This window comes from Callithrix jacchus, chromosome 22, assembly GCF_049354715.1.
Source record: "Callithrix jacchus isolate 240 chromosome 22, calJac240_pri, whole genome shotgun sequence".
NCBI classification, from domain to species: Eukaryota; Metazoa; Chordata; class Mammalia; order Primates; family Cebidae; genus Callithrix; species Callithrix jacchus.
Genome location: NC_133523.1, coordinates 32,728,833 through 32,755,512, shown reverse-complemented (window position 1 = coordinate 32,755,512; position 26,680 = coordinate 32,728,833). Strand labels below are relative to the sequence as shown.

At 42.2% G+C, this 26,680-nt stretch overlaps 1 protein-coding gene and 1 long non-coding RNA gene across 14 annotated transcripts in view; one reads left to right on the top strand and one right to left on the bottom strand.

The window, feature by feature from the left end:
- The window catches only part of LOC144580734 (uncharacterized), a 27,389-nt gene extending 15,477 nt beyond the window's left edge, over positions 1 to 11,912 (top strand). Inside the window, exon 3 of the long non-coding RNA XR_013530790.1 lies at positions 11,821 to 11,912. This is a non-coding gene — a long non-coding RNA (uncharacterized LOC144580734). The remainder of the gene's footprint in view (positions 1 to 11,820) is intronic.
- ZFP14 (ZFP14 zinc finger protein) lies at positions 1,262 to 26,680 on the bottom strand. 13 transcript variants are annotated; one of them, XM_078359154.1, is made up of 7 exons: positions 26,628 to 26,680; positions 24,829 to 24,951; positions 20,699 to 20,786; positions 17,899 to 17,964; positions 15,294 to 15,420; positions 13,305 to 13,406; positions 3,696 to 6,356 (listed from the first exon to the last, which is right to left on the bottom strand). In XM_078359154.1, exons 4-7 carry the CDS (start codon positions 17,932 to 17,934, stop codon positions 4,990 to 4,992), a joined length of 1,632 nt encoding a protein of 543 aa, XP_078215280.1. In that variant the 5' UTR covers positions 17,935 to 17,964; positions 20,699 to 20,786; positions 24,829 to 24,951; positions 26,628 to 26,680; the 3' UTR covers positions 3,696 to 4,989. The 13 variants fall into 13 exon arrangements, with proteins under 13 accessions (XP_054106312.1, XP_054106313.1, XP_078215285.1 ...); XM_078359156.1 differs by having other exon boundaries at positions 13,305 to 13,403; XM_054250337.2 differs by lacking the exon at positions 13,305 to 13,406 and having other exon boundaries at positions 1,262 to 6,356.

Sequence of the window (26,680 nt, the reverse complement as noted above, 5' to 3'; positions counted from 1 at the left end):
GCCTATTTTCCCAAGAAATCTTTTTTTTCTAATACCATCAAGAATTAGTATTCCAGGCCGGGCACGGTGGCTCAAGCCTGTAATCCCAGCACTTTGGGAGGCCAAGGAGGGTGGATCACGAGGTCAAGAGATGGAGACCATCCTGGTCAACATGGTGAAACCCCGTGTCTACTAAAAAATAGAAAAAAAATTAGCTGGGCATGGTGGCGCATGCCTGTAATCCCAGCTACTCAGGAGGCTGAGGCAGGAGAATTGCCTGAACCCAGGAGGTGGAGGTTGCGGTTAGCAGAAATCGCACCATTGCACTCCAGCCTGGGTAACAAGAGCGAAACTCCGTCTCAAAAAAAAAGAATTAGTATTCCTTGAAGCAAACTTCTGGAGAATACTGAAGTTAGGGCTCAAACATAGGCCTTCTGAGGTATTTGGTGTTTGGAAAAGGAAACACTGACCTATTAGCAAAGACAGATTTTGTAATAAATTGTAAATATACTTCATTTAGAATCGTGAAGAACAGAATTGTCATAATGAAGGTGGTCTAGATTTTATTTTCAGAAGCTATCTTCATCTGATTTTTATAAGGATTATTTTACCTGTGTAGAATTAATTGGTAAAATCTTCAGGATTATCTATTAAAGTTAACAGATTTTTTACTTAAACAGGGAGTAAACACACACACACACTTTTTGTTAATCTTTTTTATTTTTTGAGACAGAGTTTTGCTCTTTGCTCATGTTACTCAGGCTGGAGGCAATGGCGCGATCTCGGCTCACCACAACCTCTGCCTCCTGGATTCAAGCAATTCTCCTGCCTCAGCCTCCCCGGTAGTTGGAATTACAGGCATGCGCTACCACGTCCAGCTAATTTTTGTATTTTTAGTAGAGACAGGGTTTCTCCATGTTGGTCAGGCTGGTCTTGAACTCCTGACCTCAGGTGATATACCCGCCTCAGCCTCCCAATGTGCTGGGATTACAGGTATGAGCCACCATGCCCAGCCACTTGGCTGTTCTTTACTTGGTTTCATTTTGTTGTTTCCTTTTTCTTTATGGAAAGGCGAATTCATTCCCTCAACACATATATCTGTGTGACACAGGCCTGGTGTTGCTGCTGTGGGTAAGTGAAGAAGATGAGGTCTGTGCCCAGAAATAAGATTTCCTTAGCACATAACAGTATATTAATTTCTCACTGAATAGAACATTGACAATATCTGACAAGGTTAGATGTGTAGGCATCTCATTGTCATTCATTTCTATGTAGTCTATAATTTTGGTTTTGATTTTAAACATTTTATTATTGAAACGTCAAACACATACAAAAGTAGAAATATTAGAATAAATCTCCGTGAACAAACCACTCCACTTAAATAATTATCAACATGTTGCCAATTTCGTTTCCAGCTTTTTGCCAGTTATTTTTCTTTTGCTGTAATATTTTAATGCAAATGTGTCTATCTTCATTTCATAGTATGTATCTCTAACACACAGTATCTTTTATTTTTTATAATCATATTGACATCATCCCTAACCATTTAACATTTAGTCCATGTTGCCGAGTACAGTGGCTCATGCCTGTAATCCCAGCACTTTGGGAGGCTATGGCAGGCAGATCACAAGGTCAGGAGTTCAAGACCAGCCTGGCCAATATGGTGAAAACCCATCTCTACTAAAATAAAAAATTAGCTGAGTGTGGTGGCGTGCGCCTGTAGTCCCAGCTATTCGGGAGGCTGAGGCAGGTGAATCACTTTAACCCGGGAGATGGAGATGGCAGTGAACTGACGTTATGCCACTGCACTCCCACCTGGGTGACAAGAGTGAGACTTCGTTTCAAAAAAAAAAAAAAAAAAGTTAAGTCCACACTTCCCCTACTGTCTCCAAAATGGCTTTCTATGTTTTGTTCAAACCAGATCCAAGTAATGCCAACATACAGAATTTAGTTGATATGTCTCTTTAAGTCTCTTTTAATCTGTTAATGGTTGCCCTTCCCCTTGTATTTTTCATGCCACCTGTTAGTTGAAGAAATCAGGTAATTTGCTTTGAGGAATTTCACACATTCGGGATTTGTTTGGCTTCTTCCTTGTGGTGCTCTTTATAGCCAGCCCTCCACATGTGCACATCCAACCAACCTCAAATAGAAGATACTCAAAAAAAAGCTAATGAAAATAAAAATACAATAAAAAATAATACAAATTGCAAAATACAATATAACAGCTATTTACATAGCATTTACATTGTGTTAGGTATAAGTGATCTAAAGATATACAGAAGCATGTGTATAAATAATATGCAAATACATATTATGCCATTTTATACAAGGGACTTGAGCATCCTCAGATTTTACCATTAGTGGAGGATCCTGGAACCAATTCCCCATGCATACCAAGGGATGACCATACACTGTTCGTCTATTCCACTTCTTTCAGTTCATTATTCCAGCAATAAAGCCTTCGTAGATGGTGGTGTGGACTCCTATTGCATTATGTCAGGAAGTGCATGTTGTCTAATAGACCCATTTTTATTAAAGTTAAAATAGATCAAAGCGTTTGGAGGTGGTCAGCTTGATAAATCCACCAGAAAAATCTCACCATAAAATGTTTCACCATTGGTTGTAGTACCCATTGATGATCATGTTTTCTGGACCCACATTATCCAATTAAGTTCTAGAAAATAGTGATCTTTTTCTAATCCTAGAATTCCTTCTGGATTTATTAGGCTTCTTTAAAAAAGAAAAACCCATTCAATTTTTTTTTTTTTTTTTTTTGAGACAGTCTCAGGCTGGAGTGCAGTGGCATGATCTAAACTCACTGCAACCTTGCCTCTTGGGCTCAAGTGCTCCGCCCACCTCAATTGAAACTACAGGCGTATACCACCACACCTGGCTAATTTTTGTATTTTTAGTAGAGATAGGGTTTCACCATGTTGACCAGGTTGGTCTTGAACTCCTAGCCTCAAATGATCCACCCACCTCATCCTCCCAAAGTGCTGGGATTACTGGCATGAGCCCCTGTGCCAGGCCAAACCCATTCAAATTTGATAAACTTCTGATTACCCTGAAATTTGGTTCACATGGGAAAAGGAAACTAAATGACAATTTTTCCTCTGGTTTATTGATTTCAAGAATAATGAGTTAGGCTGGGTGCTGTGGCTCATCCCTATAACCCCAGCACCTTTGGAGGCCAAAGAGGGAGGATCACTTCAGCCCAGGAGTTTAAGACCAGCCTGGACAATATAGCAAGATTGTTTCTAAAAAAAAAAAAAATTTTTTTAAATTAGTGAGGCATGGTGGTGCACACTATAATCCCAGCTACTCAGGAGGCTGAGATGGGGGAATCACTTGAGCCCAAGAGGAACAGGGTACACTGAACTATGGTTGTGCCACTGCACTCCAGCCTGGAGACAAAATGACACCCTGTCTGACACACACAAAAAATGATAAATTGGTTCCCTGGCATCTTTCATAGGTAACCAAATTATGCAGCCACAATCAAGTAAGCTATCAAGTTATTGGTGGGATCACATAAAAAACTCAACTTGAGACAACTCCTACTGGTTGAAGATATGGCAATTTGAGCCTCCAAAAGTATACTGAGTGTTATAGAATGATGTTTTCTTTCTTCCCCAGACACATAAATACACACAACGATATTAAATTCCTAGGTGGTTCATTTCTTTTAAGCCATCTTTTTGATAGTTTCTAATTAGTTTTGAACTGTGGTTAGACAATAGGGATTATAAGCCTTTTGTTTTGGGAATTATGGGAAAATCATTTCCTATTTCCCTCTAATTCTTTAACAGCTGTACTGCTAATGACCTCACATTCATGATATTCACAGGGTTTCTTTTTGGCATGACATTTCTAATGCAGCTCAAGTTCTGAAGAACTTCCTACATTCACTACCATCTAGATTTTGCCTAGAATAAATTATATTTAATAATTTCTGAGAGGTGACAGGGCATTTCTACATTTATTATGTCTATAGATGTTTTTATGTGAATTCATTAATACTAATGACAATAATAACAATTATAGATAATATTTACAGAATACATGCTATATGACTGTGATTCCTCCAAGTGTTAACTACTTACTCCTTACAACAATCCTATTTTACAGTGTGGCAGGCTGACTCTAAACTGGCCCCCCAGTGGTCCTGTCTCCAGGACCTATTCACACTCTTGTATAATCCCTTTCTCTTGAGTGTTGGCTAGTCTAGTAACTTATTCCTACCAGTAAAAGGTAAGGGAATGTTACTTCCATGATTAGATTACAAAAGATTGTAACTTTCATCTTTCTAGCAGACAGTCTTTTGGCTTGCATGCCTTGATAAAGCAAGCAGCCATGTTGATGAGGCTATTGTGGCCAGGAACTGCAGTCAGCATTCAGCTAACAGCCAGCTAGAAACTGAGAATCTCAATGTAACAGGCCTCAAGGAAATGTATTTGGGTAACAACTATGTTAGCCTGGATGTGGATCCTTCCCCAGTTGAGCCTTCAGATGAGACCACAGCCTTGGCTAAAACTCCGTAGCCTTGCAAGAGGCCCTGAAGCAGAGGACCCAACTAAGTCATGCCTGGACTCCTGATCCAAATTGTGAGATATAAATGTATGTTATTTCCAGCTACTAAGTTTGTGGTAATTTATTACACAGCAATAAATAACTAATACATATAAGTACTATTATTACCATTTTACAAGTCAGCAAAATGAGGCACAGAAGTTTAGTATCTTGTCCAATAAATCTCACTGGTAATAAAGTGGTGAAAGGGAGATAAAGACAGATAAGGCTAAAGATTTTCCTACATTCATTACATTATCCCCTCATAGGAATTTGCTGAAGATAAACCATGTTTAAATGGTGTTGGGAGGCTTTTAAATCAACATATTCTTTCTCTATTATAAAATTTATCATGCTTAGAATTGAGCATGAAACACATTTTCTCAAAAATGAATTTTCTGATGTTCTGTAACATCATATACATTTGAAGGCTTTCTTGTATTAAATTCCATTATGAATCTTCTGATGTTGAGTAAGGTGTGAATGCTGTCTAAATGCCTTCTTACACTCCTTACACTTGTAGGGTTTCTCACCAGTATGAATTCTCTGGTGTTGAGTAAGAAATGAATAAAGTCTAAAAGCCTTACCACATTCCTTACATCCATAAGGTTTCTCACCAGTGTGAATACTCTGATGTTGGGTAAGTTGCGAGAGCAGTCTAAAAGGTTTTCTACATTCCTTACATTCATAAGGTTTCTCACCAGTATGAATACTTTGATGTTGAGTAAGTTGTGAGAGCAGTCTAAAGGCCTTTCCACACTCTTCACATTCGTAGGGTCTCTCGCCAATATGAATGCTCTGGTGTGAAATAAGTTGCGAGTAACTACTAAAGGTCTTCCAACATTCCATACATTCATAGGGTTTCTCACGAGTATGTATCCTCTGATGGCGAACAAGTTGTTGTCTTAATCTAAAAGTCTTCCCACATTCCTTACATTCGTAGGGTTTCTCACCAGTATGAATACTCTGATGAACAGTAAGTTGTTGGCATATTCTAAAAGCCTTTCCACATTCCTTACATTCATAAGGTTTCTCACCAAAATGAATTTTCTGATGTACTCTAAGGTCTGGACCACATACGAAGGCTTTCCCACATTCCTTACATTCATAGAGCTTTTCAGCAGTATGAAGTCTCTGATGGCGTGTAAGGTGTGTACACTGTCTAAAGGTCTTCCCACAGTCCTTACATTCATAGGGTTTCTCACCAGTGTGAATTCTTTGATGTCGAGCCAGTTGCTGATGTACTCTGAAGGCCTTTCCACATTCCTTACATTCATAGGGTTTCTCACCCGTATGAAGTCTCTGATGTTGAGTAAGTTCTTGGAGCACTGTAAAGGCCTTCCCACATTCCTTACATTCATAGGGTTTCTCACCGGTGTGAAGTTTGTGATGTCGAATAAGATGTGCACGCTGTCTAAAGGCCTGACCACATTCCTTACACTTGTAAGGTTTCTCACCAGTATGAATTCTCAGGTGTTGACTAAGTGTTGAGCGACGAATAAAAGTCTTCTTACACTCCTTACACTCATACACTTTTTCTCCATTATGAACAATCTGATACTCAGTAAGAAAATTGTGCCTTTTGTAAGTGGTCATTTTCTCAGAGGTAATTTTCACTTGCCCAAAATATCCCTCTTGAGGTTCCTTTTCCCCCTCAGTCTTGCTTTTGCATTCCCAATCATTCCTAAAAATAGAACCTTGAAGGCTATAGCTTTTTATTCTTTCCATTATGTCCCACTGAAATGAATATATTTCATAAACGTCCTTTTCTAGAGATAAAGTACTGGTCCTGTATCTGGAATCCAAATCTGAAAGAAAACAAGAAGGCAAATACATACTGTTTTCCTGTTTCAGGAAACAAACAAACAAAACTTCTTTAGAGAAAAGGCACCTAAAATAATGCCTATTACAAGTTGAATGGATTAGACAGATCTCAAACATAGATATTTCTGCCACAGTGTTACATACGTCTGCCTAAAAAACCTTCTACAAAATTACACACTAAAAATTCATGGGAAAAATAGGCCTGGAGCAGACCACTTAACTCTATGCATCTTTTTTTTCTTTTTGAGATGAAGTCTTGCTCTGTCACCCAGGCTGGAGTGCAGCGGCACGATCTCGGCTCACTGCAACCTCCACCTCCTGGGTTCAAGCAATTCTCCTGCCTCAGCTTCCGTAGTAGCTGGGATTACAGACACACACCACCAAGCCCAGCTAAATTTTTTTGTATTTTTAGTAGAGACAGGGTTTTGCCATGTTTGCCAGGCTAGTCTCGAACTCCTGACCTCAGGTGACCCACCCACCTCAGCCTTACAAAGTGCTGGGATTACAGGCGTGAGCCACCATGCCTGGCCAATTGTACGCATCTTTAATCAGTAGAACACTAACAAATGAAATAGTTAACATCTAAAGGGATAAACTAAAAGGCAGCTGAGCATGGATAAAATCTACTTCATGTGTATTAAAATGCACAAAAATAAAGAGGCAATGCTAGACTTCAGGTCCTGAGGCATTGCACATGAAAATAAAGCCCTGAACCAGTGAGGACACCATTAAGGTGGGAATAAGGTAAAGTGCAACCTGTCTTTAGATAAGGGGCCATGCAAGCTTGATGGTACATTTCTCTGGGCAGGGAGCCCTGTGTGTAGACATTTATTATTAATTTTCTTAAGACAGAGGTGAAAGGGCTCCCAACAATAAAGCACCATGTGGAAAATCTTTTTTTTGAGACGGAGTTTCGCTCTTGTTACCTAGGCTGGGGTGCAATGGTGCAATCTCGGCTCACCGCAACCTCCGCCTCCTGGGTTCAGGGAATTCTCCTGCCTGAGCCTCCTGAGTTGCTGGGATTACAGGCACATACCACGATGCCCAGCTAATTTTTTGTATTTTTAGTAGAAAGAGGGTTTTACCATGTTGACCAGGATGGTCTCGATCTCTTGACTTCGTGATCCACCCACCTCGGCCTCCCAAAGTGCTGGGATTACAGGCATGAGCCACCGTGCCCGGCCCCATACTGGCCTCTTTCAACTCACAAAATGCCCCACAACTATTCCAAATAAATAGGACTTTTCACGGGTTGCTGCTTCTTTGAGGAATCCTCTGATATTGCATGGTTGGCTGGTTTTCATTCTTAAGCCTCAAATCAAAATCACTTCTTCAAAAAGGCTAGTCCTGCTGGCCATATTTAAGTCTATGTACTTTATGCTTCTCTTAGTCCATTTTCTGTTGCTTATAATGAAATATCTGAAAATGGGTAATTTATAAAGAAAAAATGTATTATTATTATTTCCACTCCACTCTGACAGATTAAGGAGTTTATTTCTTAACAATTATGGGGGCTGAGAACTCCAGAGTTGAGGGACTGCATCTGGTGAGGGTCTTCTTGCGGGTGAGGACCCTCCAGAGTCCCAAGGCAGTGCGCAGACAATCATATGGTGATAGGGGCTGAGTGTGCTAGCTCAGGTCTCTCTTTCGATTCTTGCAAAGCCATGTGTCCCATTCCCATAACTCATTAATCCATTAAGCCATGAATGCCCTCATGACCCCATCACCCCTTATAGGTCTCACCCATTGGGGATTAAGTTTCAATATGAGTTTTAGAGGAGACAAACATTCAACCATAGCAACACTCTATCTTAGCACACTTTTTTTTTTTTTTAGACAGAGTTTCACTCTTACTGCCCAGGCTGGAGTGCAATGGTACAATCTCAACTAACTGCAACCTCCACCTCCCAGGTTCAAGCAATTCTCCTGCCTCAGCCTCCCCAGTAGCTGGGATTACAGGCGCCTGCCACCACACTCAGCTAATCTTTTTGTATTTTTAGTAGAGACAGGGTTTCACCATGTTGCCAGGCTGTTCTCAAACTCCTGACCTCAGATGATCTGCCTGCTCGGCCTCCCAAAGTGCTGGGATTACAGCTTGAGCCACTGTGCCCGGCCAAGCACACTCTTTTTCATGTTTATAACACTATCTCCAATGTTTTGATATGTTTATTAATATTCTCATATTATTCTGTTTCTTAGTTAAGTCTTATCGTTGAGTTTCCCTGGGGGCAGAAACAATCTCTATTATCACCACTAATTAAAAAATCCCAAATACATAACAGATATTTATGTTTAATTATCGTAATTATGTAGCCATTAATGAACATGTATATCTGTCTCTAATTCTTTAAATCAGAGGTCCCCAACCCCCCAGCCAAGACCAGTCCATGGTCTGTTAGGAACTGGGCTGAACAGTAGAAGGTCAGCAGCGAATGAACATGACCACTTGAGCTCCGCCTCCTGTCAGATCAGCTGTGACATTAGATTGTCACAGGAGCACGAACCTGCAAACCTTACTGCGAACTCTGTATGCAAGGGATCTAGGCTGCACACTCCTTATGTGAATCTGAGGCCTGATTATCTGAGGTGGAACAGTTTCATCCTCAAACCACCCATTTTCCCCTGCCCTGGTTCATAGAAACATTTCCACAAAACTGGTCCTTGGTGTCAAAAAGGTGGGGACTGCTGCTTTATACCATATTTTATCTATTTACTTCTACTAGAATTTATACTATTACTTATCAATTCCACACTTAGTCAAACTTTTGTTGGTCAGGTGCGGTGGTTCATGCCTGTAATCCCAGCACTTTGGGAAGCAGAGGCGGGCAGATCACCTGAGGTCAGGAGTTCGAGACCAGCCTGATGAACATGGAGAAATCTTGTGTCTGCTAAAAATACAAAATTAGCGGGATGTGGTGGCGCATGCCTGTAATCCTAGCTACTCAGGAGGCAGAGGCAGGAGAATCGCTTGAACCTGGAAGGCAGAGGTTGTGGTGAGCCAAGATTGCACCATTGTACTCTAGCTTGGGCAACAAGTAAGTGTGTGTCTGGCAGGGTATGTTTCTAGGACCTCTGTTCTGTTTGGTGATTTCTGCCAATAACATACTGTCTTGATCATTTTTTTTTTTTTTTTTTGAGATGGAGTCTCACTCTGTCACCCAGGCTGGAGTGCAGTGGAGCAATCTTGGCTCACTGCAACCTCCACCTCCCAGGTTCAAGAGATTCTCTTTCCTCAGCCTCCTGAGTAACTGGGACTACAGGCGTGTGCCACAACAACACCTGGGTAATTTTAAATCCTGAAATATCTTGAAGTCATGTCATCTAAGTCCCATAATATATTCTTATGTTTTCAAGTTGTTTGAGACATGCTAAATCATTTGTTATTTCATATAAATCTTAGAATCTGCTCGTTAATTCCCCACCCCCCCCACCCCCCCCACCCCCCCCCGAGATGGAGTCTCGCTCTGTTGCCAGGCTGGAGTTCAGTGGCACAATCTCAGCTCACTGCAACCTGCGCCTCCCAGGTTCAAGCAATTCTCCTGCCTCAGCCTCCTGAGTAGCTGGGACTACAGGCATGTACCATCATGCTCAGCTAATTTTTGTAATTTTTTGTAGAGATGGGGTTTCACCATGTTGGCCAGGACGGTCTTAATCTCTTGACCTCGTGGTCTACCCACCTTGGCCTCCCAAAATGTTGGGATTACAGCCGTCAGCCACTGCACTCAGCCTACTTGTTAATTTCTACCAAAAGAAAAAGCCTGTTAGGATTATGAGTGGAATTATATTGAACTGATAAAATTGAAATTTTTATAATACTGAGTTTTCCCATCTCAAAAGTGATTATTTCTATTTATTTAGGCCTTCTTTAATTTCTCTTAGCAGTGGTCTACGGTTTTCAGTGTAGATGTCTTGTGTATGTTTTGTCAAACTTATTTCTTAGTATTTTGTTTTTTGACACTCCTATAAGTTGTTATTTAATTTTCCAATTTTTTTTTGCTTCTAGTGTATAAAAACACAATTGAGGCTGGGCACGGTGGCTCAAGCCTGTAATCCCAGCACTTTGGGAGGCCGAGGTGGGTGGATCACGAGGTCAACAGATCGAGACCATCCTGGTCAACATGGTGAAACCCCGTCTCTACTAAAAATACAAAAAATTAGCTGGGCATGGTGGCGTGTGCCTATAATCCCAGCTACTCAGGAGGCTGAGGCAGGAGAATTGCCTGAACCCAGGAGGTGGAGGTTGCGGTGAGCCGAGATCGCGCCATTGCACTCCAGCCTGGGTAACAAGAGCGAAACTCCGTCTCAAAACACACACACACACACACACACACACACACACACACACACAATTGATTTTGCTATTCATTTATTTATTTTTGACTCAGTCTCACTCTGTCACCCAGGCTGGAGTACAGTGACATGATCTCAGCTCATTAAAACCTCCACTTCCCAGGTTCAAGCAATTCTCATGCCTCAGCCTTCCCACTACCTGAGACTACAGGCTCACACCACCATGCCTGGCTAATTTTTGTATTTTTGGTAGAGACAGGGTTTCACCATGCTGGCCAGGCTGGTCTTGAACTCCTGACCTCAAGTGATCCACCTGCCTTAGCCTCCCAAAGTGCAGGGAATCCAGGTGTGAGCCACCATGCCTGGGCCTGATTGATTTATTGAGATGGAGTCTTGCTCTATCACCCCAGCTGGAGTGCACTAGTGTGATCTCGGCTCATTACAGCCTCCACTTCCCAGGTTCAACCATTTCTCCAACCTCAGCCTTCTGAGTAGCTGGGATTACAGGTGTGCCACAACATTCAGCTAATTTTTATATTTTTAGTAGAGATGGGGTTTCAGGATGTTGGCCAGGCTGGTCTCAAACTCCTAACTTCAAGTGATCCACCTGCATTGGCCTCCCAAAGTTCTGAGATTATATGTGTGAGCCACCGTACCTGGCCTGATTTTTTTTAATATTAACCTTATATCATGTGATTTTATTGTGATTTTTTCAATTATTACTTTGAATAGTTGTCTTGATTCCTTAGGACTTTCTATGTACACAATCATGTCATCTCCAAATACAGTCTTACATCTTCCTTTTTGATCTTTATGTCTCTTTTTCTTACTTATAATGAATTTTTATAGTTTATGATATATTTTTTAATAGATGCCCCTTACCAGGCTGAAGAAGTTCCCTTCAATTTCTAGTTTGCTGAGAGCTTTTTATCATGAATGGATACTGGATTTTGTCATATGGTATTTTTACATCTATGAAGATGACTACTATGGCTTGAATGTTTCTGGCCTCCAAAACTCATGTTGAAAATTAATTCCTAATGGCAATAATGAGAGGCGGGGTTTTTAAGAGGTGACTGGGCCATGAGGGCTCTGCTGTTATGGATGGATGAACCTATTCATGGATTGGTGAGTTAATAGATTAATGGGTTATTACAGGATTGGGACTGATGAATTTACAAGAAAAGAGGCCTGAACTAGCACATTAGCATGTTCAGCCCCTTGCCATGTGATGCCCTGCAAAGCCTTGGAATTCAGCAGAGTCCCCACCAGCAAGAAGGCCCTCACTAGACACCGCCCCTTGACATTGGACTTCTCAGCCTCCAAAACTGTAAGAAATAAATTCCTTTTCCTTATAAATTACTGAATTTCAAGGTATTCTGTTATAAGCAACAGAAAATGAACTAAGACAATAATCATATAGTCGTTTTTTCTGTTAATGTGAATTAACAGGTAGAAAGAAACCCTACTTAATCATCATTTTTGTTGGCACTAGATTTGATTTGTTAATATTTTGTTACAATTTTGTATCTATGTATGAAAAAGATATGGGTTAGAATGCTTTTTTTTTGTAATTTCTTTCTCAGGTTATGGTATGAGCTATTTGGCTTCATAAAACGCATTCCTTTTCTGAAGGAGTTTGTACAATATTGCTGCTATTTCTTCCTTAGATATTTAACGGAATTCACCAGTGAAACCGTCTGGGCCTGGCATTTTCTTTGTGGAAGATTTCTAATAATGAATTCAATTAATTTAATTACAGAAGGGTATTCAATTTCTTTTTTATCTTGTGTCAGTTCTGTTAAGTCGTATTTTTCTAGAAATTTTAAAATTTCATTTATCAAATATACTGGCATAAAATAATTCATGGCATTCTCTTATAATTTTTTTTTTTGAGTAGGGGCAGAGTCTCACTGTCACCCAGGCTGGAGTGCAGTGGTGTGATCTTGGCTCACTGCAACCTCCGTCTCCCGGTTTCAAGCAACTCTTACGTCTCAGCTTCCCAAGTAGCTGGGACTACAGGTGCCCACCACAACACCCAGCTAATTTTTGTATTTTTAGTGGAGACAGTGTTTTACCATGTCGGCCAGACGAGTTTGGAACCCCTGACCTCAAGTGACCAGCTTGCCTCGGCCTCCTTATAGGTGTGAGCCACAGCACCCAGACTCTTATTATTCTTTTAATGGCTATAGGATCTAAAGTGAAAACCCCTCTTTCATTCTTGGTATTAGTAATTCATGTTCTTTAAAAAGAACGTAAGTTACTAGGTGTTTACCACCTTTGTTGATCTTTTCAAGAAATCAATTTTTGGCTTTATTAATTTTCTCGATTTCTTTTCTGTTTTGCTGATTTCTGCTCTGATATTTAATTTTTGTTTCTTCTACCAGGAATAGTTCTTCTCTTTAAAGTGGGATAGAAACATGAAAGATGAGAAACAAGTGTTGAAGTCAAGGTCAATAGAAAGTTCCTTTGCTAGTCCAGGCTTAAAAGATCTTAATTTGCTTCAGGTCCCAAGCCCTTCCTCCATAGGCCATGGGCTTTTTGAAGAAAGATCCCAACATCTCAAGCTGTGCCTCCACCCTAATCAGTTTAGCTATCACCTGCAGTAATGATTTGTCAATGCCTTCTCAGCCCTCACTCACCAGGGCAGTATCTTCCTATTCCTTCCCTCACAACCATCCCAGGTTCCTTCCCTTCTTCACCCAATAAGGTAATCACATCTGGTTTAGAAATGGAAGGCCCTGCTTAAAAGAAAAATGTGACATGAAATTATAAACCCAAAAGTCTTTAGATTCAGATTTAATTATATTTATAATTATAGATCAATATGGCACTTTATAAGGCCTAAGAGCAAAGAATTACAAGGGAGTTGAACGCTCATATTAAGGTAACTTGAGAATCACAAGGAATAGCCTGTGTGAGGTTAAATTAATTATATCAAGGCCATTATATTAACCAACTGGTCAAGAACAGGCCTTAAAATAATTTAACCCCACACAGGCTCTGTTGAAAGGAATTATTGTGTAGAGGTAAGGGAACACAGGCTGGATCCAGACTGTCTGGCTTCACGTCCTGCCTCTGTTTCTGTTACCTAGCAAATTTTTAACCTTTTGCGCGTCTACATTTTCTCAAATAAAACGAGGATAATAATATATCTTCTCATAGAGTTGTTGAGAAGATTAATAATGAACAATGCTTTGAATAATGTGTAAGCACAAATATATGGTGGTATTAACATATACACATATGTATTAACTATTAGCTATTTACTGATATTTTGCTGAGTGCATAATAACAGGTTTTTTGGAGACAGTCTCAGATCTTTTCTAGGATATTCATTCAATGTTAAATGCAAGGCCTTTAGATTTTAATTTTCATTTACAAAGTAAGTTTAACTAAATATGTCTGTTATAGGAAACAGAATGTGTTTCAGGCTGTTTTTTTTTTTGAGACAGTCTTGCTCTGTCACGCAGGCTAGAGTGCAGTGGTGTGATCTCAGCTCACTGCAACCTCTACCTCTCGGCTTCAAGCAATTCTCCTGCACCTCAGCCTCCTGAGTAGCTGGGATTTACAGGCATGGGCCACCATGCCTGGGTAATTTTTGTATTTTTAGTAGAGATGGGGTTTCACCATGACGACCAGGCTGGTCTTGCACTCCTGACCTCAAGTGCTCCACCTGGCTCAGCCTTCCAAAGTGTTGGGATTATAGGCGTGAGCCACCGTGCCTGGACTTGAGGTATTTTTTGAGATGGAGTCTGGATCTGTCGCCTAGGCTGGAGTGCAGTGGCATAATCTCAGCTCACTGCAACCTCCACCTCCTGGATTCATGTGATTTTCCTGCCTCAGCCTCCTGAGTAGCTGAGGTTACAGGCATGTGCTGCCACGCACGGTTACAAGTTTTAAATGACCTTTCTGGATCCATCCCACACTATCTATGTTCTACCGACTCCTTTGATTTTTAGAGAAACTCAGAACCCCTATATCTCGGTGTTCTGCTTGCAGATGGACTAGAAAGTGGTGTGAAGCATTTATGTCAATTCTAAGTTCCAATATAATGTGAAGTCTGGTTTCTTGAACAATGCTTTTGCCTTATTGAAATCCATCGCCTTGGATACTAAGGAAATCAGGAATTACAAAGTCTGAAGGAAGTCTGAAGGACATAGCAGACTGGACATGATGAAATGGAGAGGCCTATTTCTAACCTAACAAAGCTTAAATCATTTCTTTGGGTACAGAGAATAGAAGTTTTAGAAAGTTTTTCTGGCTGGGTGCGATGGCTCAAGCCTGTAATCCCAGCACTTTGGGAGGCTGAGGCGGGTGGATCACAAGGTCAAGAGATTGAGACCATCCTGGTCAATATGGTAAAACCCAGTCGCTACTAAAAATACAAAAAATTAGCTGGGCATAGTGGCATGTGCCTGTAATCCCAGCTACTCAGGAGGCTGAGGCAGGAGAATTGCCTGAACCCAGGACGTGGAGGTTGCGGTGAGCCGAGATCGTGACATTGCACTCCAGCCTGGGTAACAAGAGCGAAAACTCCATCTCAAAAAAAAAAAAAGAAAGTTTTTCTAAATGTAGTCCTGAAATTGACAGGAGAGAAAGCTACTATCATTTGGGATAAATAACCTTACCTAGTGAGATGAAGTTGCTGTAGTTCTCCCACATTACATCCCTATATAAGTCCCTCTGAGCGGGGTCCAGGAATTCCCATTCTTCCTGTGAGAAGTCTATGGCCACATCCCTGAATGTCACTGAACCCTGAAAAAACAAACTCAGGTATTACTTGTGAAAATAAATTACATATTTTTAATATGGAAAGAGGGGAGACTGCGGATTGCATTGCAGAGAGGGGTCACACGGCATGCAAAGCATTGGGCTGAAAACTTGTGACGTGAGTAGGGGCCAGTAAGAAAATTACTATTTCTGAAGCATTGACCCTACATGTTCTTAAATAGTCCTGTGGCTACAGATCTGATTGCATTTTCATCAAAACATATCTAGAAATGAATACATAACCAAAAATTCCCAATTAAATGAAATAGTACACACAAGCCTTTTGAATACTACGTGCCTCCACCATAAATTCTTTAGAAATATGAGGTCTTGAGGTCAGGTGCAGTGGCTCATGCCTATAATCCCAGCACTTTGGGAGGCCCAGGTGAGAGGATCACTTGAGCCCAGGAGTTCAAGACCAGCTTGATCAACATTAGCAAGACCCTGTCTCTACAAAAAAGAAATGTAAAAATAATAAAAGAAAAAGGAAATATAAGGTCTTGGGCTCTCTTTTCCCTTTAATGATCATTAAAAAAAATTGATCCACATGTGCTACAGAATCTCGTAAGAAGATGAACGCAAGTTCATCACAAACTCAGGTTTTATTATAAACACTTGCCATTTTACAACCAATTCTTTAGTAAACTTTCAAAAATTTGTTGAATGGCAGTCTACATTTTTTAAAATTAATTAATTTATTTATTGAGATGGAGTCTCGCTGTCGCCCAGGCTGGAGTGCAATGGCACAATCTTGGCTCACTGCAACCTCTGCCTCCCAAGTTCAAGCGATTCTCCTGCCTCAGCCTCCCAAATAGCTGGGACTACAGGCTCATACCACTATGCCCGGCACCAACCTGGTCAACGTAGTGAAACTGTCTCTACTAAAAATACAAAAATCAGCTGGGTGTGGTGGTGGGAGCCTGTAATCTCAGCTACTCAGGAGGCTGAAGCAGTAGAAGCACTTGATCCCAGGAGATGGAGGTTGTAGTGAGCTGAGATCACACCACTGCACTCTAGCCTGGGAGACAGAGTAAGACGCAAGTCTCAAAAATAGCAAAGTCAATAGTTTCAGGCTGAGAAACCCTGCTCTAGACCAACACATCCTGTAAAAATATACAATGGACTTCGTTCCTGGCATTCTTCACCACAGGAGAAACTCTCCATTGATTGATGTATCTATATTGGTGAAGGAGGGATCCCTGCCCTAAACAGTTCAAGATAATCAAATAGCCCATACTAGACAGATGAGATTGACAGCAATTTGTTAGATGCATATATTCAGAGCCTGAGAGAGGACATCATACATTACGCAGAGCCACCAAGGGGTGTCACTCAAGAACAGCATGAGGCCAGGCGTGGTGATTCACGCCTGTAATCCCAGCACTTTGTTTGGGAGGCCGAAGCAGGTGGATCACCTGAGGTCAGGAGTTCAAGACCAGCCTGGCCAACATGGTGAAACTCTGTCTCTATTAAAAAAAAAAAAAAGAACAGCATGAACAAGCAGGCATCATGTGGGAGGCAGGGTTTACAGTAATAACAAGGCGAGGTGTTATCTGGTTCCTGCAGTGGTATTTGATTGGCTTGTCTGAATAATTACATGGGCTGGCAGGGAGGTGAAACCCATTAGGTTGAGGAGCACAAGGGGTGTAACCGGTCCAGCTCACAGGGGAACTAGCTGGGTAGGAAGCCTTTCCCACTGGGCATGGGGCATATTGGGTAAGAGTAGGGGAACTCATGGTTAGGCCTTTAGGGCCCTGACAAAGGTGTCAAGGCACACATGAAAGTTTAGGCCTTACCTTATAAGGCCCAATTACATCCCTATCCAATTCACCTAACCCTAATACGCTTACATAGCACAGTGTCTCAACACACATAGAAATTAAGGCCAGCCAACACTAAATCCTATCTTATATACTTGAAAAACTCAGATCTGTGGAGATGTTTAGAGTTTTCCTTATAAGCAGTCAGATAAGACCACATTCTCTTTTTCATCAAACCACAGATCTTAAGGAAAGCTCAAAATAGGGACTTCCCACTTAACATCAGTAATCCATTCCTGAAAATCAGACATTTGAACAATTAACCAAGTACCTATTTTCCCACCATTTATTTTCTATTTTCTTTCTTTCTTCTTCTTTTTTTTTTTGGACAGGGTCTCACTGTTACCCAGGCTGTTTCCCAGGCTGGAATGCAGTGATGTGATCATAGCTCACTGAAACGGTGAATTGCTGTCCTCCAGCAATGGCCTCTCAAAGGAGGGATTACAAGCATGAGTCACTATACACAGCCTCCCATTACGTTAAACCAGAGCATTATAATGCATTATATGTCAATTCCATCCATCCAACGAGCTTTGCACATTTTCCTCCAATATAGAATTATCAGACACAGTGGGTCAGTGCACACACAACATCTTTGGTTTTAGTATTTTAATATCTCTTTTACTAAATTCATTTTTCTCACTTGCTTTGTTTCTTTCTCCACAATTTTCTTCAACATTTTTCCAACCTTTTAGGAACTCATTTTGCACTAGACAAAAACAAGGGCTACATGTGAAGCACAGTATGGAAAAGTGTTTCCAACAAGAACATAACAGCAGGAACGGCTGACACTCAGAATGGTGCTGTTACCTCCTCAATCACTTGCAGCACCAGGTATACATATGCACCTGAATGATAGTTACACACATTTCAAAACATCTGCAGATGTTTCCATTGCCTAACAACTGTGTTTGGGATAGAACAAGACTCTTCCAGGCCAGGTGGGGTGGCTTATACTTGCAATCCCAGCCCTTTGGGAGGCCAAGGTGGGCAGATCACAACGTCAGGAGCTATCAGGAGACCGGCCTGTCCAATATGGTGAAACCCCATTTCTATTAAAAAATACAAAAATTAGACAGGCAGGGTGGCACACGCCTGTAATCCCAGCTACTCCAGAGGCTGAGGTAGGAGAATCGCTTGAACCTGGGAGGCAGAGGTTGCAGTGAGCCAAGATCATGCCACTGCACTCCAGCCTGGGTGTCTCAAAAACAACAACAACAAAAAAAGAGACTCTTCCTGGATGTTATTTTTGTTTGAGGGGAAAAAAAAAAAAGCATTGTATTGGATCAGGTACGATGAATCAGACCTGTAATGCTAATACTTTGGGAGGCTGAAGTGGGAGGATCACTTGAGCCCAGGAATTTGAATTCAGCTTAGGCAACACAGCGAGACCCCCATCTCTACAAAAAATTTAAAAAATTAGCCAGGAGTGGTGACATGTGCCTGTAGTCCCCAGTACTCAGGAGGCTGAGGTGGGAGGATCACCTGAGCTAACAAGTTGGGACTGCAGTTAGTTGTGATCGTGCCACTGCATTCCAGCCTGGGTGACCAAGGGAGACCTTGTCTCTATAAAGAAAAAACAAGGCTGGGCATTGTAATGGCTCACATCTATAATCCCAGCACCTTGGGAGGCCGAGGTGGGCAGATCAGGAGTTTGAGACCAGCCTGGCCAACATGGTGAAACCCTGTCTCTACAAAAAAAAAATACAAAAATTAGCTGGGCATGGTGGTGGGCACTTGTAATCCCAGCTGCTTGGGAGGCTGAGGCACAAGAATCACTTGAACCCAGGAGGTGGGGGTTGCAGTGAGCCGAGCTCTCACCACTGCACTCCAGCCTGGGCAACATAGCAAGAATTTGTTTTAAAAAAAAAAAATTGTGTTGAACTATGATTCCACTTGAACCACGTTTTTGTTTTGTTTTGTCTTTTTGAGACAGGGTCTGGCTCTACCATCCAGGCTGGAGTGCAATGGTGCAATCCTGGTTCACTGTAACTTCCACCTCCCAAGCTCTAGTCATCCTCCCACCTCTGGCTCCTGGGTAGCTGCATCTATAGACATGCCACCATGCCCAGTGAGGTTTTTTTGTTTTTTGTAGAGACATGGTTTTGCCTTGTTGCCCAGGATGGTCTAGAACTCCTGAGCTTAAGCGATCCACCCATCTTAGCCTCCCAAATTGCTGGGATTACAGGCATGAGCCACCACACCTGGCCCACTTGAACAAAGTTCCAAAAATACGCAAACTAACTTTATAGTGTTTGACATCACGATAGTGATTACTCAGGCAGTGGGTGGGTGGGGAGTGACTGAAAGCATCTGAGGTGCTTTTCTTAATTGACCTAACAGTGTAGATTTACTCAATTCATGAAAATTCATGCAGCTGTACACTTATGGTGGGTATATATTTTTGCATATATATTATTCCTCCACAAAAAAATTGAAAAATGTTTTTAAAATATCATATTGTGGCTGGGTGCAGTGGTTCACGCCTGTAATATCAGCACTTTGGGAGGCCAAGGTGGGCAGATCACCTGAGGTCTAGAGTTGAAGGCTTGCCTGGCCAACATGGTGAAACTCTGTCTCTACTAAAAATACAAAAATTAGCCAGGAGTGGTGGTAGGCACCTGTAATCCCAACTACTTGGAAGGCTGAGGCAGGATAATTGCTTGAACCCGGGAGGTGGGTTGCTGTGAGCCAAGATCACACCACTGCACTGAAATTCCATCTCAAAAAAAAAAAAAAAAGTCATGTCGTGTATCAGGGACACCCATTTTTTCTATGTAAAATGAAACCAAAAAAATCACTGTACTGAGAGAAATATATTTTTTCTAGAGTTTAAATTTTAAAATGAAAAGCAGTTGCACTGGAACATGTCAACAGGAGGACATTCTGCAGAGAATGCCTTTGGTTTTCTCAAGGCATCTCGTTTCTGCTCTCTCATGGCTCTTGACAGAAGATTTTGTGAGAGAAGGGATAGGCACACAGAACACTGTGCTATCTATCCCCAATTCTCACAGAAGGGAAAAAAACTGGAGCCAGTTCTCTCTTTTTTTTTTTTTTGAGACGGAGTCTAGCGTGCAGTGGCACAATCTCGGCTCACTGTAGGCTCTGCCTCCCAGGTTCAAGTGATTCTCCTGCTTCAGCCTCCTGAATAGCTGGGACTACCAGGCATGCACCACCATGCCCAGCTAATTTTTGCATTTTTAGTAAAGACAGGGTTTTGCCATGTTGGCCAGGCTGGTCTCGAACTCCCGACCTCAGGTGATCTGCCTGCCCTCGGCCTCCCAAAGTGCTGGGATTACAGGCATGAGCCACTGTGCCTGGCCATGGAGCAGGTTCTTGGATGAAACTCTGGTAAACAGAAAGTTTCAGAATAAGGAATGAATCCATAGACATGATACAGAAATTGGCAGTATTTTGAAAAGGAGGGAGAAACATTAACTTACATGGGCCATGGTTTTAGAACTGCAAAAACTGGTCGGTCCTTTTCAAGATTCCTCTGTTGGAGAACTTCAAAGTACTGATAAGCCAGAGCTAAAAGGAGAAAAAGAAGCAATTAAATAATGCCACAGAGCTCCCAAAATGATGTACATCATAAATATGAAAACTTCTTTCTCTTCCATTCCTTCTCTCAAACTACTTCCATTCCCTCTTCCAAACTACTACCCACCACTATGCCCACCCTTATCCTATACCCACATAAACTGGGGAAAAGTATAGGGAATCTAAAGAAATACAATCTCTGGGCCAGGCACAATGGCTCACGCCTGTAATCACAGCACTTTGGGAGGCTGAAGCGGGTGGATCACCTGAGGTTGGGAGTTCAAGACCAGCTTGACTAACATGGAGAAATGCCATTGCTACTAAAAATACAAAATTAGCTGGGCGTGGTGGCAAATGCCTGTAATCCCAGCTACTCGGGAGGCTGAGATGGGAGAATCACTTGAACCCAGGAGGCGGAGGTTGCAGTGAGCCAAGATTGTGCCACTGCACTCCAGCCTAGGCAACAAGAGTGAAACTCCGTGTCAAAAAAAAAAAATTAGCCAGGCATGGTAGTGTGCACCTGTAGTCTTAACTAATCAGGAGACTGAGGCAGGAGGATTGAGCCTGGGAAGTGGAGGTTGCAGTGAGCTCAGATCATACCACTGCACTCAAGCCTGGGTAACAGTATGAGGCCCCATCTAAAAAAAACAAAAGAAAGAAAAGGAAAAGAAAATCAGTGTTAAAGAAAACAAAAAGTACCTTGTTACAATGACTGTATTACCTAAAAGACTGATGATACCCTATATTACCAAGGTTGACACAGACACTAGGTCAGTCTACATTTAAAGCTATGTGAAGCAACATTTCAGCCCTGTAAACTCTGACTCAGAAGCTCCACTTCTCAGACTAAAAGGGATTGTTTCTATCTGGACATAAAGATTATACAGAGCTATGGTGGGGCACGGTGGTGCATGCCTGTAATCCCAGCACTTTGGGAGACTGAGGCAGGCGGATCACCTGAGGTCAGGAGTTCGAGACCAGCCTGGCCAACATGGTGAAACCCTGTCTCTACAAAAATACAAAAATTAGCTGGGCATGATGCCTGTAGTACCAGCTACTCAGTGGCTGGGGTGGAAACATAGCTTGAACCTGGGAAGCGGAGGTTGCAATGAGCCGAGATCATGCTATTGCACTCCAGCCTGGGCGACACAGTGAGATTCTGCCTCAAAAAAAAAAAAAAAAGTTTATAATGGATTAAAGCTGAAAAGAACCTAATTTGGGAATGATTCAATAACCTGTTGTTTATCCATACCATTGAAAATGATGAAACTATTAAAAAGGATGTTGCCTTAATTTTGAATGAGTGAAGCCAGGGTGTTAAAAAAAGAAAGAAAGAAAGAAAACACCAGCATGTATCGTGTGAAACTATTTTGACGGGGAAAAAAATCATGTTTTCCTAGCAGGACCAGTTAAAATGTTTACAGTGACAACCAGCAACACGCACCACCACATTAAACAGAGTGTGAGCCTGAAGTACCCAAATACTCCAAATAAGACTTTCCTGGCTCAAGTTTTTCTTTCAGTCTGCCTTTAACTGAGAAAAAAAAGCTAAGGATCTTGTAAAAACAGATGCTGTTTTTCCTGAGTGGGTTTTTTTTTCACTTCGACTTTCCATTCAGGAACGGACTCTATGATTTAATTTGCCCATGTGTGTTGGAGTATGGCCTCGAAAAGAATGGCAAAAAGTCCCCGACTGATGTCTTCTAAGCACTGAAGGCAGCCTCACAGCTGTTTCTTTTCATATCTTCCTGACAAATGGGTTTATTTTGCTTCTGAACCAGTCCTTTTGGCTAAAATGCCTATGAAGCCCTCCAACCGATGTTGGATCTCCTTGACCAACTGGTCTCACTGTGCATATAACATCATTAAAATTAAAACTGTAAGGCATACATCTGTATGAAATCCAGTCACCTCCATAAAGACCCAATAGCTTCACTATAATCTGGGCAAAACTTGACAGTGCAGGCTGTTATCAGATTCATATCCCTTCATCATGAGATTTCTGAGTAAAGCAGGGAGAATGTTTTATTTTTTTTAAGACAAGGTCTCACTTTGTAACCCAGGCTAGAGTACAATGGCGTGATCTCAGCTCACTGCAACCTCCGCCTCCTGGGTTCAAGCGATTCTCCTGCCTCAGCCTCCAGAGTAGCGGGGATCATAGGTGTGTGCCACCACACCTGGCTAATATTTGTATTTCTAGTCGAAACAGGGTTTCGCCATATTGCCCAGGCTGGTCTCGAACTCCAGACCTCAGGTAATGCAGCCGCCTCAGCCTCCCAAAGTGCTGAGATTGCAGGAATGAACCACCAAGCCCGGCCAGGTTTTTTTTGGTTGTTGTTTAGTATGCTTACTGATGATATGTGGTATATTGCTATAATTACCAATATATGATTTTTTTTTTTTACTGCATGATATCAGACAGGTTACTTTTCAGTTTCTGCATATAAAATGGTGAGTACTACAGTTTCTACCTCAAAAGATTGTTATGAGAAATAAGATACTACATATAAGGCATTTATAATAGTAAATAAGCATTTTTTTAAAAGTCAGCTATATTACTAAAGATGAAGAATACTATATATGCCTCTTCCCATAATTATTTAAAAAATTCTCCTCAGGACTGTAATCCCAGCACTTTGGGAGGCCGAGGCAGGCAGACCACTTAGGTCAGGAATTCAATATCAGCCTGGTCAACATGGTGAAATCCTATCTCTATTAAAAATACAAAAATTAACCAGGTGTGGTGATGCATGCCTGTAATCCCAGCTACTTTGGGAGGAGAATCCCTTGAACCTGGGAGTGGAGGCTGAAGTGAGCCAAGATTGCGCCACTGTACTCCAGCCTGGGCAACAGAACAAGACTCTGTCAAAAAAAAAAAAAAAAAAAGACTTATAATGACAACTAATAAATTTCAAAGAATCACATTGATCAGCAATTCTTCTTGATTATCAACAATTTACAAAAGGAGGGTACATAGATAAAGCAAATGTGGTAAGACACTAATTTTTGGATTTGGGTGATGAGGAAAAATATTAAATTAGAACATAACAGTAACAAATCTACTGAGTACTTATTATGGGCCAAGCACTATCTAAGGGTTTTGCATATATTAATTCCTCTACTAAGAACTATCCTATATAGTAGAGTCGTATCATTATCCTCATTTTACAGATGATGAAACTGTGGCACAAAGAGATGAAATAAATTGCCCCAAGCTCAAGCAGCTCTTTTTTTTTTTGAGACGGAGTTTTGCTGTTGTTACCCAGGCTGAAGTGCAATGGCATGATCTCAGCTCACCGCAACCTCCGCCTCCTGGGTTCAAGCAATTCTCCTGCCTCAGCCTCCCTAGTAGCTGGGACTACAGACATGCGCCACCATGCCCAGCTAATTTTTTGTATTTTTAGTAGAGACAGGGTTTCACCTTGTTGACCAGGATGGTCTAGATCTCTTGACCTCGTGATCCACCCGCCTCGGCCTCTCAAGCAGCTCTTAAGTGGCAGGTTGAGGACTAGAACTCTGCTAATTTAGCTCCATAATCCGTATGACTATCACTATACTAAACTGCATCTCATGTGACCTGATAAATATGTGGCCTGAAACAGACTCATGCTGTCAAAAACTTCAAACCATTTCTCAATTTCTATTGTCTTTCCTTCCCTTCTAATAACCCCTTCCCTTGTTAACACAGACCTCTCTACTAAAAACCCTATTGTATTATCACTCCTTAAATGCCTCAAAAGCATCAAAGATCCTGTCGCCAATCAAACCACCTCCTTACCTTGCCCTGCTTTAGAACTCAGGGTGGTGGAGATCAGAGAGACCTAGAGCGTAATTCCATCTAAACTGTAAACTCCTCAATTAATCACCATCAGATCGAAGTTCTGCATGGTGACTCATGCCTGTAATCTCAGCACTTTGGGAGGCTGAGATGGGAGAATTGCTTGAGTCCAGGTTCAAGATCAGCCTGTGCAACATAGGGAGACCTCATTTCTACAAAAAGTTTAAAAAATTAGTCAGACGTGGGACCACATACCTGTGGTCTCAGCTACTGAGGAGGCTGAGGTGGGAGGATCACTTGAGCTGGGGAGGTCTAGGCTGCAGGGAGCAAGATTGTGCCACTGCACTCCAGCCTGGGGGACAGAGTGAGAGCCTGTCTCTGAAAAGAAAAATTTTTTTTTTAGTAATAAAATAAAGCTCTACAGTTAGCCTCTCTTCAAGAGGTTTACTTGCAGACCATCCAAATGATAAGAAAGAGGCAGCTCCTCAGAGAAACTAAATTATTGCTAAATGTTCATGTCAATACCTACTGGAGGCCGGGCACGGTGGCTCGGAGGCCGGACACGGTGGCTCATGCCTGTAGTCCGAGCTACTGGGGAGGCTGAGGCAGGAGAATCGCTTGAACCTGGGAGGTGGAGGTTGCAGTGAGCCGAGATTGTGCCACAGTACTCCAGCCTGGATAACAGACCCAGACTCTATCTCAAAAAACAGACTCCAGGACTCCATCTCAAAAAAAAAAAAAAAACCATACTGGAAAGGGGTAGGAAGTTGGAATCTACCCTCATCCCTCATCACCCCATCACTCACTGGGAAGGAAGACCAAAGCACCAGGTGAGTGGACTGGGCATTTCAGGGGTTAAAGCTTAACCAGCTGAAGATTAACTGGAACAAGCCCGCATAGTCCGACAAAATAAGATGTACTGACTTACAAAAAGGGAAAAAAATTCCACAGGAAGGGTTGGAATGGGATGGACGAGAGAGGAGAAAAGCTCTTTTGTAAACGGTTGAGTACCAGCTGAAGGATTCTGAGGAGAATCTAAAGACGCTAGGATCTGGAATGGCTGCTGTTTCCGAGGTGAGATTAGGAAAGGCAGGCATTAACAGGATATTGAGTGCAATCATGAATGTAATCAAGAGGGTTGCTTAGGAACTGGGTATCCCCAGTAATAAAATGAAAACAGCAAAGCAAGTCTAGAACATCACTAGTAAGAAAGCTGTAATCTCTCAGAGGGAGTCATTATGCCATTTTACAACTACTGCACCACCTAGGGAGAAATCATGTTTTCTATTAATTTTGCAACCGGCTTTATCTGTCTCTTCCTTCCCAGCCTGATTAATGACAGAGCTGCTTCATTGTTCAGTCCAAGCTGATTTTCATTCCTTCACAGAAGAGGGAAGCAAATGTCCCTACGCTCAGAAAAATAAAAATTACACTTCATGGAACAAAAAAGAAACACAAACTCATCTGGATTCTAACTCGCCCATATGCAACAGCAATCATTTCCTCCTCTCCCCGCTGCCTTCCTAAAGAACAGCAGGATTGGGAAAGGAGACGGAATCTTGAGACATCGGGCCTTTGCTGGAGCCGGGCTTGGCTGACCGGGGCACACCCCCGCTAGCGCACTAGCTCCCTCCGTCTACCGCGCGCAAAACCCCATGGAAATACAAGGGAGCCTGGAATAAAGCTGACCCGTCCCCGTATCAGGGAGAAAGGCCAGGTACACGAAGACTGGGCTGAAATCTGTCTCCGAGTTCCCCGCAGTTTCCATGGGAGGGAGCTCGGGTAAAGATCTGCGATATGCAGTTGTTGTTCAGACTACATCTTTTTGTTTGGGGGCCTTCATTCACTCCGGGGTTCATGCCTCTAACTCGAAGCCATTCCGGGCCGCTGGACCTGCGCGGCCCTGAAGCGGGAGGGCAGAGGACGCAGCAGGGCACTCGGCGCCCAGTCAGCCCCACAAACTGCACAGCTACTGCCTCCCGGCTCACACAGAGGTCCGCGCCGCCCCCGCGCCACCCCCTCGCCCATTGCCTGGGTGCAAGCTACCAACTTACCTCTCAGAGCCGACATCAGCAGGGAAGCCGGAAAGAATCGCGCGCGGAGGCCT

Coding starts and splice junctions, on each gene's coding strand:
- ZFP14 (XM_078359154.1), bottom strand. CDS start 17,934: ATGTTGAAGAAAATTGTGGAGAAAGAAACAAAGCAA. Junction 15,421..17,898: donor TGGAGAAAGAAACAAAGCAA/GTGAGAAAAATG, acceptor TTGTTTTTTCAG/GGTTCAGTGACATTCAGGGA. Junction 13,407..15,293: donor CAGCAACTTCATCTCACTAG/GTAAGGTTATTT, acceptor TTTTCTTTTAAG/CAGGGCCTTCCATTTCTAAA.